This window comes from Protobothrops mucrosquamatus, unplaced genomic scaffold (assembly GCF_001527695.2).
Source record: "Protobothrops mucrosquamatus isolate PMUCROS unplaced genomic scaffold, P.Mucros_1.0 scaffold363, whole genome shotgun sequence".
NCBI lineage: Eukaryota > Metazoa > Chordata > Lepidosauria > Squamata > Viperidae > Protobothrops > Protobothrops mucrosquamatus.
This window is the reverse complement of record NW_015386697.1, coordinates 33,005-49,151: the sequence shown is the minus strand read 5'-3', so window position 1 is coordinate 49,151 and position 16,147 is coordinate 33,005. Positions and strand designations below refer to the sequence as shown.

General features: G+C 38.8%; 1 protein-coding gene across 1 annotated transcript in view; it reads left to right on the top strand.

Annotated features, from left to right (window-relative positions):
• The window catches only part of IPO8 (importin 8), a 46,387-nt gene that overhangs the window by 19,955 nt on the left and 10,285 nt on the right, over positions 1-16,147 (top strand). Inside the window, exons 11-21 of the mRNA XM_015815663.1 lie at positions 1,016-1,092; positions 1,530-1,646; positions 2,978-3,067; positions 3,772-3,937; positions 5,078-5,238; positions 6,998-7,123; positions 7,430-7,496; positions 8,894-9,019; positions 10,615-10,712; positions 12,673-12,768; positions 14,090-14,310. Of these exons, the coding sequence (XP_015671149.1) occupies positions 1,016-1,092; positions 1,530-1,646; positions 2,978-3,067; positions 3,772-3,937; positions 5,078-5,238; positions 6,998-7,123; positions 7,430-7,496; positions 8,894-9,019; positions 10,615-10,712; positions 12,673-12,768; positions 14,090-14,310 (1,345 nt within the window). The remainder of the gene's footprint in view (positions 1-1,015; positions 1,093-1,529; positions 1,647-2,977; positions 3,068-3,771; positions 3,938-5,077; positions 5,239-6,997; positions 7,124-7,429; positions 7,497-8,893; positions 9,020-10,614; positions 10,713-12,672; positions 12,769-14,089; positions 14,311-16,147) is intronic.

Here is a 16,147-nt window from a genome sequence, read left to right as displayed (position 1 = left end):
ACCGGGCGATAGTTAGCCAATACATCTGGGTCCAGGGAAGGCTTCTTAAGGAGGGGCCTTACCACCGCCTCCTTTAAGGCTACGGGGAAGACACCCTCCCGTAAAGAAGCGTTTATAATTCCCTGGAGCCAGGCTCGTGTACCCTCCCAGGCCGCCAATACCAGCCAGGAGGGGCACGGATCCAGTAAACATGTGGTTTACTGGATCCATTCTTCAAGGATGGAAAGACCAATGAAGGAGAATATTTGTAGTTCAGAGTTGAAATGAGGGGCCCTTGGTGCTCTCTGAGCTTGCTTGTTGTCTTGCAAACGTTTCATTACCCTAACTAGGTAACATCATCAGTGCTAGTAAGAAGTGCTGTTTGCTGTCAGTTTATATTCTGGTGTCTTGCCTGTCTGTGTGGATGGTGACGGTCTTAGGGATTTTTTGGTTGGGCTGTTTACTTTCTTGATTGGGGTATTGCTTCATTGTTGGTCTGAAGTTGACCTTGGAGTTCATTTATGCTGATCTGAGTGCTGATTACTGGTGGAGAGGTGCTGGAGTCCTTTTCTCTTTTGGGCTGGTTGATTGTCTCTTTTGCATAGTTCTATAGATGTTGTCAGTGTCTATGTGTCTATTGATAACTGGTTTGTCAGAGTGCCTGACCGATCCCAGATTTACCATTTTATAGTATTGAGATACTGTATATATATATATTTCTGTTTATGAATTGGCTATTTACTGAAGCTGGGGAAAAACTGATCAGTATTTATTCCATGCATTTAAAGTTAGGTCTAAAAATGTAATGGAGGCTTTTGGTCTTTTAAAACTCTTTTGATTTGTGTTTTTTGTTCTTTATGTTTCTTTTGTTGATTTTTCTTTTTATTCCCTTTACTTTCTTTTTTTATATATACTAAAGCAAAAAGAGCATCCAGAAAAACCAGATATTAGCTTGTCCATGTTCTGTCTCATTTAGAATGATTTGTTAAATTGTGTCAGTGATTGTGTAATAACATCCTTTTTAAAAATTTTCAAGATGTGTTTGAGGATTATGCATCCCCTACAACAGCAGCACAGATTCTTCTGTACACTGCAGCGAAAAAACGAAAAGAGGTACGTCTCATAAATTTGTCAAAAATATAATGGCTTTTTAAATGGTCAAATAGCTGGGAAAATACATGGAGCATTTTGTACACTCACAGAAAACAGTGGTGTTTCTTCTCCACTCCAATATTGAGATATTAATAGATTTTCCCTGACCTCTGCTAAGGTTTCTTGACTGTCTTGTTTAAATGTAAAAGAAACATTTCTAAGACAATTGATGGTTTATTTGACCCCAAGTCAATTCTAGAAGTAATAATTTTTTTTTCTGGAAAAAGTACCTGGCTTTCAGAATTGCAGGCTGTAAATTAAAATATATGTTGTACAATGTGTTTTACTGAAATAATCATCCACAGTAGTTTAAACTGATCTTAATGTTGGTGACTTTCCTAATGAACTTGCTTGAAGTTTCATTTCTTTACTTCTTTGTGCATGTGCTGTTTGTTTAGGTGCTACCAAAAATGATGGCATTTTGTTATCAGATTCTCACTGAGCCCAACATTGACCCTAGAAAGAAAGACGGGGCATTACATGTAATTGGATCACTAGCAGATATTTTGCTGAAGGTAAAACAATGATGTTACGTGAAATGCATTTGGTCTTATCTCTATAGAATTTGACACCTGGGATTCGCGATACTTCTAAAAACCTTATAAAAGAGCCCAACTGCACAAGGGTGTCCTTGATTAAAAAGTTTTCAGAAGTGATTCTATAGCTGTCAGGCTGGGCAGGAACTGAGCCTGTTCATTAACATCCAGGACTTAACAACAACAACAACAAAAGGCTTTAGTGATGCTTTGTAGCCTCTGTAAAAATTGCAGGTTGAGTTTGTCCACTGGTTGAACAATGCATTCTGCTCCCTGCTACAAGATGTTTTTCTTATTGTTTGAGTTCATTTCTGTATTCCCTAACCTTCTGCCAGAGGAATCAGTGCTGGTAGTGAACGTCCATGTCTGTAACTTCATTTTAAAGCGGTTCCTACATGCTTAGTTCATAATCTGCGTGGCATGTGCTGAAACTGTGCGACTTTGGAAATCTCCTCAAGCTAATTCTCATGTTAGGAATTCAGCTTTGGGTTATGCTGTGATTGTATACCCTTGTAGAATTGTTGATAATTGGTTGCGGCAAAGTCACAACCCTTTACAAGTACTCGTTCCCTGTAGGGTTCTATCCGTCTATTCCAGGGGTAGGCAACCTTGGCTCTTTTATGATTCATGGATTTCAACTCCCAGAATTCCTGAGCCAGCCATGCTGGCTCAGGAATTCTGGGAGTTGAAGTCCACGAGTCATAAAAAAGCCAAGGTTGCCTACCTCTGGTCTATTCAATCAATTAGATCAGTGGTGGCGAACACTCGGAGCCCTCTCTGTGGGCACACATGCTGTTGCCCCAGCCTCGCCTCCCTCCACGACCCCCTCTCCAGCAGCCCCCCTGAAGGAGAGTCGCCCCTGAGCATTGGCCACGCGGAGCAGCGCAGCCAAGGACATGGCAGCCAGGCAGTGTAGACAAGACTCTGCCCTCACACCTCATTGTGCACAGTTGATGCTGCAGGGCGCGGGCAGAGGGTGTGACTGCCATAGCGCTGCTGGGCTGCCTGGGTGATTTGTGGTGGGCCCTGGAGGCGGTGAGTGGCCCTGTGGGCAGGCGGGATGAGGGATGGGGGTGGAGCGGGGGCAGGGCAGGGGGTGGAGCGGGGCGGGGCCAGGTTTTGGGCACTCGGTCTCTAAAAGGTTTGCCATCACTGAATTAGATTATTCCTGTTCAGGCTCACTTGGTTAGGATGTTTTCTAAAAATTAATTTGAAGCTGGCATCACCGTTTAAGAATTTACATGAGAATTACTATATGTAAAAATGGAGACAAAGGCATTTCTTCTTCTGTTAATTATTACCCCTGTTAGAAAAGCGTGTTCAAGGATCAGATGGAGTTGATGCTGCAGAATCATGTCTTTCCGTTATTCATGTCAAATCTTGGATATTTAAGAGCAAGAGTAAGTGACTAGAACATATGTCTTCTTCCATGATGATTTGGGTTTACCAGCCTGTGCCTGGGGATAATTAGGTGTTTGATTGTAAAAAGGGCTAATACAGTAATGTGTTTAGCAGAATACACATTCATCTTACTCATTCTCATGCTGTAAAGCTTGATTGGAAGGGAACAAAAATCACTACTCCCTTTAACATAATTATTGAGAAGCAGAACCCTGCATAAGCTTTTGTAAGATTGGGCTAAAGAATATTCTGTATATTTATACATTTTAATAGGCTGATTCCCAGAATGCCACATGAGATGATGGTATCTTGGTTGCTGTTTCCTACATCATCTCATTTTATGTTGTTGTAATTATTTTATTTCCTGTTACCCAGAAAAAACATAACCGGTACTTCCACTCCTTCATTACTATTACCTTCTCCCATGTTTCCTCTAAATTACATATAGAAAGTGAAGGATAATATTCTACATAGAAATGCCTTGAGCACAAAGAAAGATTTCTTTGAATCTTGGTCTTTGGTTTCAATGCTGCTTTACTGTATTATGAATTCTTTTGGGCTGCTTGAACAATTGTGTTGTAGAGAGGACTGCCTTGAAAATGATAAAATGTAATAAATTCAGAACTGTTAACACACAAATGATTTCTCTAAAATAATACCTGATCTTGAATAGCGTCTGATTTGCTTTTTTCTTGTGCTGTAGTCCTGTTGGACCCTCCGTTCATTCAGCACCTTAAAATTTCACAATGAGCTCAATCTAAAGAATGCAGCTGAACTAACAAAAAAGAGCTTGATTGAAGACAAAGAAATGCCTGTCAAAGTGGAAGCTGCCATTGCACTTCAGTCCTTGATAAGCCATCAGGAGCAAGGTTTGATTTTTCACTTTCCTTGATTGCCCACTGTAGTTCCTCTTCATGGACTACTTTCATGTCCCATCTTTTTTGTTTCCTTTCCCTGCAATTATTGTATGCAATGAATCTCACTTTTAATGTTCCGTTGCTTATCTCTATTCATTTGCCCTTCCTTCCTTCCTTCCTTCCTTCCTTCCTTCCTTCCTTCCTTCCTTCCTCCCTCCCTCCCTCCCTCCCTCCCTCCCTCCCTCCCTCCCTTCTTATCAAACACCTTTCTTAGTTAATGGATCATCCTGTTTCTTCCTTTCTTTTTCATATATTTAAAAGTTCATATTAAATTATTTTAGCTTCTATTTTTACTCTTCCTTTTGTCTCAGTTTTTGTCTAACTGATTATACATTTAGATGTGGTTGAAGATAGGGATTGCTACATACAAAGATACTAGTTTCAAGATGTTTTAAAAATAATAAATGCATTTATATCAGAGTACGTCCTAGTGACTTCATAAATTTATGAATTTAGGGTTTTTGGTCAATAGCATGGAAGTTATTTGCATCTCTTATACTATAGGATGATTTTTTAGATTCCAAATCTAGCATTCCCTGTTAATGCAATTTTTTGTGAAGAAGAAGCAGATAAACAGGTAGAAATATAGAAAAATGTTACCAAAGACAAAAGAGGGATACCAAGTGCAACTAAGAGGTCACTCAGACAAGCAGATATTTGTCTCATAATCCATTTTACAGATAGTCTTCAACTTACAAGAGTTCATTTAGTGACTTACAGCCGTTTTTCACACTTATGACCATTGCAGCATCCCCATATTCATGTGATCAAAATTCAGACACTTGGCAATTGACTCGTATTTGTGATGGTCACAGCATCCTGGGATCGTGTGATCCCCTTGTGTGACCTTCTGACAATCAAAGTCAATGGGGAAGCCAAATTCACTTAACAACCATATTACTAACTTAACATCTGCAGTGATTCACTTAAATGTGGCAAGAAAGGTTGTAAAATGGGGCAAAACTCACTTAACAAATGTCTCAGTTAACAACAGAAATTTGGGCTCAATTGTAGTCACGAGCCCAGGACTAACTGTGTCTGTTTTAATTTTTTTCCTGTGTTATGTTTGGATGTATGTTTGATTTTTTTTAGCAAAGGAATACATTAAGCCCTACATCAGGTCTGTTATGCAGGAGCTGCTGCTTGTAGTTCGAGAGACCGAGAATGATGATCTGACCAATGTAATTCAGAAACTGATTTGTGAATACAGCCAAGAAGTAGCAATATTTGCTGTGGAAATGACGCAGCATCTGGTAAGTGAGGGCATGGATTCCTTTTTGGATGAAGGTTACTGATAAAACTTATTTTGGTTCCCTTGTACAAACATACTTTTTACAAAGGGAGGTGTACCAGTCATCCTGAAATGATCAAATTATCACTTTAGATCAGGGGTCCCCAACCTATGGGCTGCGGCCCACTACTGGGGCCTACTCACCCCCACTCTCACTAGCACTCGCGGATCCATTTGTGCATGTGCACAGAGCTAGTGCTGGCGGCTAGCACCTGCACAAATGGGGCTGCTAGCAGGTGTGGGAGTTGCGCAGCCTGTTTATGCATGCATGTGGTTGCTAGCAGCGGTGGCTACCGCCTGCACGCCTATGCAAATGGGGCCACTAGCCCCATGCAGGTGCGCGCAGCCCCGTTCGCACATGGCTCTGTTCGCGCATGCACACACAAATTGCCCAGCTGCTCCCTTTCCATCCCGGCTGCCAGCATGAAAAGGTTGGTGACCTCTGCTTTAGATTACTGAAGATTAGTCTAGACTTAATTTTCCTGTTGGGAGGAAAAGATTGTCATTCATTTGCAGTAGGAAAAAAACAAACATGTTAAACCTGCCCCCGTCCCTGAAGTCTTCAGAATGAGAGTGAAGTGAGGCTTCTTCAAGTAAGTTCCAGACAATATTTCATTTGTACTTAAGACTTGACAGTGTCATCCTTCCCAGGTAGTCCAAGCAACCAGATGAGCTAATTCTACTTTATTGTAAGGCTACATTAACAGAATCTTGCAAGTCTGAAAGCAGAAATCTCCTGCTGTCTCCTTCACACCCTGATAAGTTAGGGAGAATCCTTTCTGAGTTTCCTTTTCTGCCCCTTACGCAGTTGCAGATTCTCCCTCCTTCTGTGATCATTCCCTAGGCCAGGGGTAGGCAACCTTGGCTCTTTTATGACTCGTGGACTTCAACTCCCAGAATTCCTGAGCCAGCATGGCTAGCTCAGGAATTCTGGGAGTTGAAGTCCACGAGTCTTAAAAGAGCCAAGGTTGCCTAGCCCTGCCCTAGGCAGTATCTCTTTCCTCCCTCCCTTTCCCAAGGTTATTCCCACATACCATTACAGATGGAAAGTTAGCAGTTAAATTCTACACAGGCAGATAAACATTTTGCCGTTTGAACATAGTAGAAGAATGTTGTGCTTTGGTTTAAGAGGGGCTAGCTAATCAGGTCAGGAATATTTTCAGAATCCTGCAAGTGTGTTGTAATCAGCACTGCCTTTGTTTTGGAGTATCGTTTTCAAATGTTAATATTTTCTGTATTAATTATGAAAATGGTTAAAAAATTCATCTGAAATTTCTCTTAATACCTCATCTGGATCCTCCTCTTTTTCCTCACTTGATTCTTTAGCCACATGCTAGTTTTTCAGACAGTTTAATCCCATACATCCTAAATCTCGCTCTTACGCAAATTCCTTAGTAAATATTCCCTAACCTGAATTTTTATCCAGAATAGCAATAGTATCAAAATATACATAGGTTCCCTTCTTTTCCCCTTCTGTTTTAAGTGTTGCACAGTAAGCTTAATGCAGCAGAAAGCAATGCAAAATGACATAAACATGGCTTATGTGCTAGTGAACTGCAAAAGTAACAAACAAGTCTGTGTTGTTTCATGGTGTGTGTGTGGGGGGAAGAACCTCTAATTATTTAAAAAAAAAACCTCAAAAATGCAAATTTGAAGCTGATGCAAAGATTTTGTGATTTATGTTGTCAGTTTATCTGATGTTCTGCATTTCATTTCTTTAGGCAGAGATTTTTGGTAAAGTTCTTCAAAGTGAAGAATATGAAGAAATGGAGGATAAAACTGTTATGGCCATGGGGATCCTGCATACAATTGACACAATCCTGACTGTCATGCAGGATCACAAGGAGGTGAATCTTCTCAACCATTTGAAAACTGGATTCAAGACTTTTTGCAATAAGATAGGATACAGAAATTCTTTTAGTAAATGACGTAAACAGTGCGAACCAGGAGATGGCACTGTAGACTTACCAGCTGTATGACACTGTGGCATGCAATTTTCACCCAGTAATAATATAAAATATTTTAAATATGGAGGGCTTTTTGCTTGACTCTTTACTTTAGAAAAAATTCTTTGCTTTAGAGAAGTTGCTTATTTAAGAAAACAAATGTCTTTTTTCTTTACTTTACTTAAGTGGCTTCTTTCTTTTCTTCAGATAACTCAACAGCTGGAGAACATTTGCCTGCAAATCATCGGTCTTGTCTTGCAGAAACATGTAATAGGTACATTGAAAAGCCATCCGGGCAATATTTGCTTTCTTATTTAATTTAAGTTATTCTCTACCCTGCTGTAATAGGTGATACAGCTCCCTGCACATTTTTCCCCATCTAGATTAGACTTAAACCAAAGTTACTATGAAGTCATACTATATTGTTCATTCATTATTTGAGTGCGCCATGTTCTATAGCCAATTCATTTCTGGCTGGAGAGAGGGGAGGGAATGATGGAATCAAAGTTGAGAATGTGGATCTTGGCCATTGGGACTTCAGTTCAAATTACATTGGACTCACAATCTTCTTAAGAACAGAACAGAATAACAGAGTTGGAAGGGACCTTAGAGGTCTTCTAGTCCAACCCCTGCTCAAGACCCTATACCATTTCAGACAAATGACTGTCCAGATTCTTCTTAAAGACCTCCAGTGATGAAGCACCCACAGCTTCTGAAGGCAAGCCATTCCACTGGTTAATTGTTCTCACTGTTAGGAAATTTCTCCTTAGTTCCAGATTGCTTCTCTCCTAGATTAGTTTCCATCCATCATTTCTTGTCTTGCCTTCTGTTGCTTTGGAAAATAGGTTGACCCCATCTTCTTTGTGGCAGCCCTGCAAATGTTGTAACACTGCAGATTTAGAGGAAGGTGATATCACCCTTTGTCAAATAGCCTGTTCCTAAAGCTGACTGCTTATATTTCAGATTCTTCTCTAGAATCTGGATGGCTTTGGGTATTTCTAGAATAGTGGGGAAATATTGCTTATATCACTGAGGGTAGAATCCCATTCTAAGTGTCTATGAGTAGCAGAGGTGTCCATTTATGGTCACTTCTCCCACCATGTTTGCAGGTTCTCCTAATTTGCTCCAGTGGTGACTTGGTCCCCCAGAGTGGATTTTAGGATTTAAGTGCTACAGTGAGAAAGAAAACTAGTTTAAGTTTAAATAATATTACCTCAGAACTAGCTGTCTCTCAAAAGTTTTTCTAATTGCATTCTAAATCATTCCTGCCTTCTTTCTAAAAATCTTGAGATATGCTTTAATTAGAAGTAAACATGCATATAATATCAGGCACATCAGTAAACTGAAATTAAACCTGAAGGCATGATTTATTCCATGTTAAAGGAAATTTAGAGGCGTATCATGTAGTCATGGGGAATTTTGTTTTAGTTCCACTAAAGTATCCTTGATGGTATCTAGCAAATGTAATGTTTTGATTCTAGGCATAAAACTGTACAATGCCAATAAATGCAGTGCTAGTCTCCACACTAAACCTGGGAACGTTGTTGTCAGAATATGTTACAAATCTTTTCTAATTCACTTAAAATAGCTTTTAATAGGCTGGGTGGCATTTGCCAGCATTCTTTCTATATCTCTTATGTCTGTTTGCTTGATTCCCCCTTTCCTTTTCAGAGTTCTATGAAGAAATTCTCTCTCTGGCATACAGCTTGACGTGCCATCTTATTTCACCCCAAATGTGGCACCTCCTGGGTGTCTTATATGAAGTGTTTCAACAGGATTGCTTTGAGTACTTTGCAGGTAATGAGCTTTGCAGTTGGCTCAAAAAGAGCACGGATCAATAGCGGGAATAAATGGAGTGTAGAATAACGTTGGCTGGTAGTGGTTTGGGAAGTTGTGATGGAGTGTTTCAATTGTCAGTTTGTCTTCGTGGAAGCACATCGATTTGTTCTCCCAGTGCTATAAATTCAGGGTTAGTTTTTGTTAAGTATCCAATGTAGGGTTGTATGCCTTTAAAATGCCGAAGTTGACCAAATTGGTATATTGGGATCAGATTTTGCTGGTTGTGGGGAAAATCAGGAACGTATTCAGGTTTTGCCCGCTGAGCTATTCAAAATGTATTCAGTGACTTTTAAGAGTTATTCTGTTTTACTTTATGTCATTTACAAGATGAGAAACCTTAGATAACAAACAGCAAGGGAAAAAGCCAAGATTCTTAGGATGCTAAATTTGGTATAGGTTGTCCTCATTTAATGACTGGTCGCATATCGACCAGTGGCTTAGTGATGGTTTGAAGTTGCAATAGACCCCAGAAAGGTACCTACGACCGAGTTCTGGAGTTTCAACAGCCGCAAAATTTGTGCACAACCCCCCCTCCCCCCGGGTCATACAATTGCATTTTGGGCACCTGGCAACTGTCTCGCATTTACAGCTGCGTGCAGCATCCTACATCACATGACTGTATTTTTTGCTGGCTTCTGGCATTTACTTCTGGCTTCCTACAAAAAAATTCATTGGCTAAAATAAATTGGTTTAATGCTCATTAACCACCACCACAACTTATGACCGTAATTCTAATTTGAGGACAGACCCATTATATATTTTTATATATACCCAGTTCCATTTTATATTTTTCACCAGAAAATTGGGATTCATGAAGACTTGGCTGTTTTCTTATGCCTGTTGAAAGTTTCTGTTTTTGAAATGGAGGAAAAGCGGTGTCAGGCATGTCCTAGGAATGGTGGTTTTATGTGCCTGCTGCCCTAGCATGCAGATAGTGCTCTCCTGGGTGAAGAGATTCATTCAGATCCTCTTGCTAATAAATTTCCCATGGGTCTTCTCCTTGAGGAAGAGGGGGGATTAGACTGAAGAAATGTTTTCCCTGTTATCTATGCCCAATGTTGACCCAATGTTGTTCCTCTCTTAAAAGGAACTTTCTAGCAACAGCTCTACAATGGTATAAAAATGAAAGTTTAGCCAAGAGTAAATAATACGATCTGCTATGTATAAGTTAGCCAAATATTAGCTACCTTCATTTTTCCTTTTGCCTTTATTTGCTTTATATTATTTGATAGGTTGTAAGGAAGAGAGTGGGAAGTTTGTATTGGGATTTTGAGTCTCAGTTGAGGTACAGAGGTTATCTGGAGTCTTTGTGAGCATAATGTGGGATCATGTCTTGTGCGCTTCCTGAAATTCTTAGGAGGGCCTAAATAAATGCAATAGATATTTTTACAATACATTTCACATGTCATGACTTTGTATATGTACTAAATAGAGAAATTTTAAAGAATTATCAATGAGTGAATTTAGTGATTATAAAATAAAGCAAGGACCATTCCATAGGGTAAATTAATTTTATTTCATTCTCAGGACGATGAACTCTTTTCTCTTTCTAGATATGATGCCCCTATTGCACAACTACGTCACTGTTGATACTGATATTTTATTGTCAAATTCCAAAAATTTGGAGATAATTTATGCTATGTGTAAAAAGGTAAGTTTTTGAAGTTGCTCATTCTTTAATCATCCTGCTCTCCATGGTGAATGCGAGAATGTGAACGAAAAGTATAGTTAAATACTCTTTAAGTCCATTAAATAGACATGCTTAGGTTTGCTTTCATAATAATTCGGGTTTTTAATTTCACCTTATTCAAACCTCCGGTCTGTCTAGCACATGCAGCTTAGTGATTAAGGTTTTTGGTTTAGGGTAAGAAAACTTATATTTAAGACTTATTAGTGGTAAAACACAGCTCTAATATAGTTACGTAAAGGCAGAAACAAATAAAAGTCTCTCCAGTTAAATTTCCAATTTTTATAACCAAGAGCTCACCGTGCAAGGACTTGTTTTCTGCTGACAGTATGCATGCACTGTTTATGTAACAATTTAGAAGTGGATATTTTTTAAGCAGGATTTTTCTGAAAATTTTAGGGGAATCTCTTAAAATCCCTAAAAAATCTAGCGCTTTAGTTTCTTTCATTTTGCCATTTACTGCATTCATATTGTACATTCACAAGAATATTTTTGTCACTTTTGGTTTCACAAGCTTATATTTTTTTTTGCTGCTTTTGACTTTTAATATGAGTTCTCTTCTTGCTTCCTGCTGAGGAAAATATGGATAGCTGGGTTATCTTCCTCCTGCAAAAGGCTCTGCCTTGATTTGTTACATCTGAGAGGCTCTGCCCAGTATTTATTCTGTGCAGTGTAGATTGCTCTGTGTGGGGATTGATGATTTTGTCTCACAGATTTTGGATTAAATGGACTTTTGCTCCATTAGGCTTCTATAAATCTGAGAAATCGAACCTGAGAACAGAATGAAAAATGTGGCTTTGCTTGCTTCACTTCATTCGTTGATTCCTGTTGAACCTTTTTTTTTAAACAGTTCTTATAAAGAGATCTGATCTGATTTGGAAAATGCTGGTCCTAGTTGAAAAATATATATATAGGTTACTCATTGTTAACAGTAGAATCAATTTTGATTAGTTATTAGTCATTTTGTTTATTATTTACTGTGGACATTTTTTAATGGCTAACGGATGTCTTTATTAACTATTTTGTAAACTGCTGTATACCTATGTGGATTTGGCAGTATTCAAGATGAATAAGTAAAAGTCGTATAAATAAATAAAATGTTGGAATATAAGCACATCCATTGTGGAAACCTCTTAAAATCACCAATTCTCAGTGTTCTAATCCCGATTAGACATTTAGGCAAAACAAGTGTATAGTGCCTTGGAAATTTGTCACATTCAAATAAACTAGACAACATTTTCTCTTCACTTAATATACTTGAAATCGAAACAGCCTGTGTAGTGCTGCTGCTTGTAAATGTAAATACTTACATTATTAAGGCCAAATGCTTGGACAGGACAATTGTGTGTCTTATTTTAATATACCATAAAAATTCCTTGAAGTTGAACTTTACTTGTGGTGACTTCATGTTTTCTTATAGAAAGAGCTTTTTGTACCACGAGAAACAAACTGTTAGGAATATTTACTCTGGAATGTCACGTTTGTCCATTTTTGTTTTAATTGTATTATAAATAAAAAACTTTTTAAAAAGAAAAAAGAAAAAAAAAGAAAGAGTTTTTGTTGCCTTTTTCCAGGATGTTCTTTTTTAAAATTCCCAATCTAGCCAACTCCCCTGGAATTATTGATTGTATCCCACCCAAGTACTGATCGGAAAATGACCTTACCTAGTTTTCAAAATCAGTCACATAATTGGCACTTCTGTATTACAGTACTATTTTTTTCCCTATCTATTAATTTCATGTGTCAGGCAACTCATTCAAATGTCTCATTGATTATTCAGAAAAGGTGTGTCAAATATCACATGAATTCAGCGAAACAACGTTTTAAAGATTATGTCGGAGCATTCTTTTTATCACCAAGGAAAAAAATGTCTATTTTCTCAACAAATCTGAAGGGTTAAAATGGTCTTTGATTATTTTGGCAGGTCCTAAGTGGTGATGCAGGTGAAGATGCTGAGTGCCACGCAGCCAAGCTCTTAGAGATTGTTATACTGCAGTGCAAAGGAAGGGGTATTGATCAGGTAATTATTGATCGGAATTTTTTTCCTTTGCCTGGTTTGTAAGCTTCAGCCAGAATTTTGGAGACCTGTATGCCTAAGAAAAAGGATTTAGGAGGGGTGAAGCTTGCTCTTTGTAGACAGACATTTTTTTCCTTTTGATGCAATTGCAACGAATGGGTTGTCTCATATTTAGGATCCAGCTTGGCTTGATAGAGGTTCCTTATTCTTCCCTTCTCACCTGTTTGAGCCATCAGAAAAATGGGATTGGTTTAAAAATTTTCCGGCATGTCTTTCCTCAGTCAGAGTTCAGTAACAATAGAAAAATTAAACATCACCGCAATACAAAGATCTGAAGAGCGTGGGAAAGATTACTGACAAGTTCCACAAATGCCTGAAAGCTCGTCAGAGGGATTCAGAAGATGTTGAAAGTGCGAAGGAGGACTGTGGTGGGACAAGCAAGGGAAAGAACTAGTCACCTAGTCAGGAGAAGAACTGAGGATGGGAAAAGTTGGAGGCTTCCTCCCCACTCCAGTTGCTCTTCGTTTGATGAGAAAGGTTTATTTTCTGCATTCACCCATCAGGTGATACTCAAGCTTTGAAAATGAAACCCAGCTCCTGCAATGAGAGGTTGATGGGTAAAGTAAAGGTAGTTCATAGGAGAACTTAGGGCTTGCAGACGTTTTGGGATACAGTGGCTACTATCCTGAATCCATATTATTGAACAAGGATTATATTGTCCAGGATTATATACTGGACAAAGAACATGAGGTTGCCAAACAAGGAGTGCCAGGTTTGGCCTATATTACATGAATATTAATTGTGTGTGTGTGTGTGTTTATGTTTATCAAGATGTTTATCAAGGTTGCATAACCAGAAGAGTTTGGTTTGTTTTACCTAGTGCCCCTCTTTTTCCTTTTTAAAAGAATTTCCTAACCATGGGGTGGAGCAAAAAGGAGAGTGATACTTCAGTTCCTGACCTCTGACAATCTTACACAACAGTTCCTCCTGCTTCTGGTATTTCCTGTAGTAAATCCCAACAGCAATTATCACAGTGGTTATAAAAGAAGAGAGAGAGAGAGAGAAAAAAAGAGGAAAAACAGTTGGATATTTTTTTAGCAAACAGAACTCTGCAGACAGTATCCCATCCAGTTATTACAAAACATACATATCCCTCAAGGTCATTTAAGGAACTGTGTACATTTGAAACAGAATTGTAACTGATTTCAAAAAGGGGAGGGCTGAATCCTTTTTTAAGTAGGCTCAATATCTGAAATATTTCAACTTATTTCTCTTTTCCTCTTTTTCTTTGTACTTCTCCGCATATCTCTGGTCTCTCCTTTAGTGCATCCCTCTGTTTGTAGAAGCTGTGCTTGAGCGCTTAACGCGAGGAGTTAAAACCAGCGAGCTCCGCACCATGTGCCTCCAGGTTGCCATTGCTGCCCTCTACTACAATCCCCAGCTCCTTTTGCACACTTTAGAGAATATCCGGTTTCCTCATAACCCAGAGCCTATCACGGCGCAGTTTATAAACCAGTGGATGAACGATACAGACTGTTTTCTTGGGTAGGTGTGTGATGCTTTCTTTTTCAACACCTTCAGGTGTTTTGGAGACCTTAATTTGAGAGGAAATGCCAGGATTGTCTTGCTTTCCTACCTGCCCTCAGGTGTGCTATTGTATTATAAAATACCACATAGTGACCTTTGGAACAAGCATGAAAAAATAGAATTGATATGCTTCTCTTCGGACTAAGATTTTTCTCCTACTTTGTATGAATAGTGATGATCTTACTTTTGGCTGAGTTTCATTAGCTGGGCAACTTGTCATTGGCACTTGTTATTGATTGTATGTGACATTAAATGTATGTTTTGTCTTTAAAAAATAAAAAAGGAAATCATTTTGTATAGGTAGCCCTCAACTTATAATATCAGTTGAGTCCGAAATTTCTGTTGCTAAGTGAGACATTTTTAAAGTGAATTTTGACCCATTTTATGACCTTTCTTCTGATATTGTGGTAGTATCACTAAGAAAGCTGCGACCAGGGCCTCATTGTTCTTATTTATATAGCTAAAGCCTAGAATAGAATTTTCCAAGTGGATTTTAAAGAAAGGAACATCCATTCAGGATTCTCCCAAAAGCCTCTATAACTATCCTCTCAACTGAGTCTCCATCCATGTTTCTGATCTCATTTTTCACAATCCTCACCTAACTTATAGAAAACTGTTCTGTTGGGAAGATTGATTCTCATCAGTGAATTGTGCACCTTCAGGCTTCATGACAGGAAGATGTGCATCATCGGACTGAGCATCCTCATGGGACTGCCGTCTCGACCGTCTGCAGTAGACGCCGTGGCTGCCCAGCTCGTCCCATCGGTTCTCCTCCTATTCCTGGGACTAAAACAAATGTGCGCCACCCGGCAACATGCAGAACATGAAGAGCATGGGAAAGCTGAAAAGAATGACGCAGAAGATAACGGTACGAGCAAATATAAGTTTCCTGGCTGTGGTGATGAGCATTTATTAATAGCGAAATACTTATAATTTATTTCGCTTGTGCTTAGCAGGGGTAGGCAACCTTGGCTCTTTTATGACTCGTGGATGGCTGGCTCAGGAATTCTGGGAGTTGAAGTCCATGAGTCATAAAAGAGCCAAGGTTGCCTACCCCTGGCTTAGAGAGATGATTTGCATTTTCCAAATATTTCTGAATATTCCCAAGCACTTTTATAAACTTTTTTTTCCTAGAAAAAAAACTTTAGATCAGACTAGCCAAGATGTTACTCTCCTAACTGCAACCTTTTTTAAAAGGTAGAATGATATTCTTTCAACATCATTAGACTCCCTCAGTTGTGAGACAAAAATCTTCTCCTTATTTTGAAAGACAAATACGTTATTATCCCCATAACTGCACACCTGATATACTCCTTAAGATTAAGAGTTTTCTCTGGAAAACATTATTTATTTCAGAGCTCTATTAATCAGAAGTGACTTTTCCCACAAACTAGTCTTCCTCAGTTTAAAAAAACGCAATTTGTTTTCATGATCAACCTTTACCAAGATTGTAATTTAAAGAATGTTTGCTCATAGGGAGGAATCATTAATTTTGAAATGGTGCTTTTGGTTAAAAAGATACATCTTTGTCTTCCTTGTCTTCTTTGTTCTTGATTTTAATATATATATATATATATATATATATATATATATATATACCCTGACATCAACTGGGACACAAACTCTGCACCAAGTGGAAGATCAAACCGGTTCCTGGCAAACCTAGCAGACAACTTTGTCTCCCAAAAAGTAGAGAAGGGAACTAGGGGATTAGCCATTTTGGATCTAATTCTCACTAACAGAGATGAAATGATAGAAGGTGTTGAAGCCATAGGAACCCTGGGAGGAAGTGATC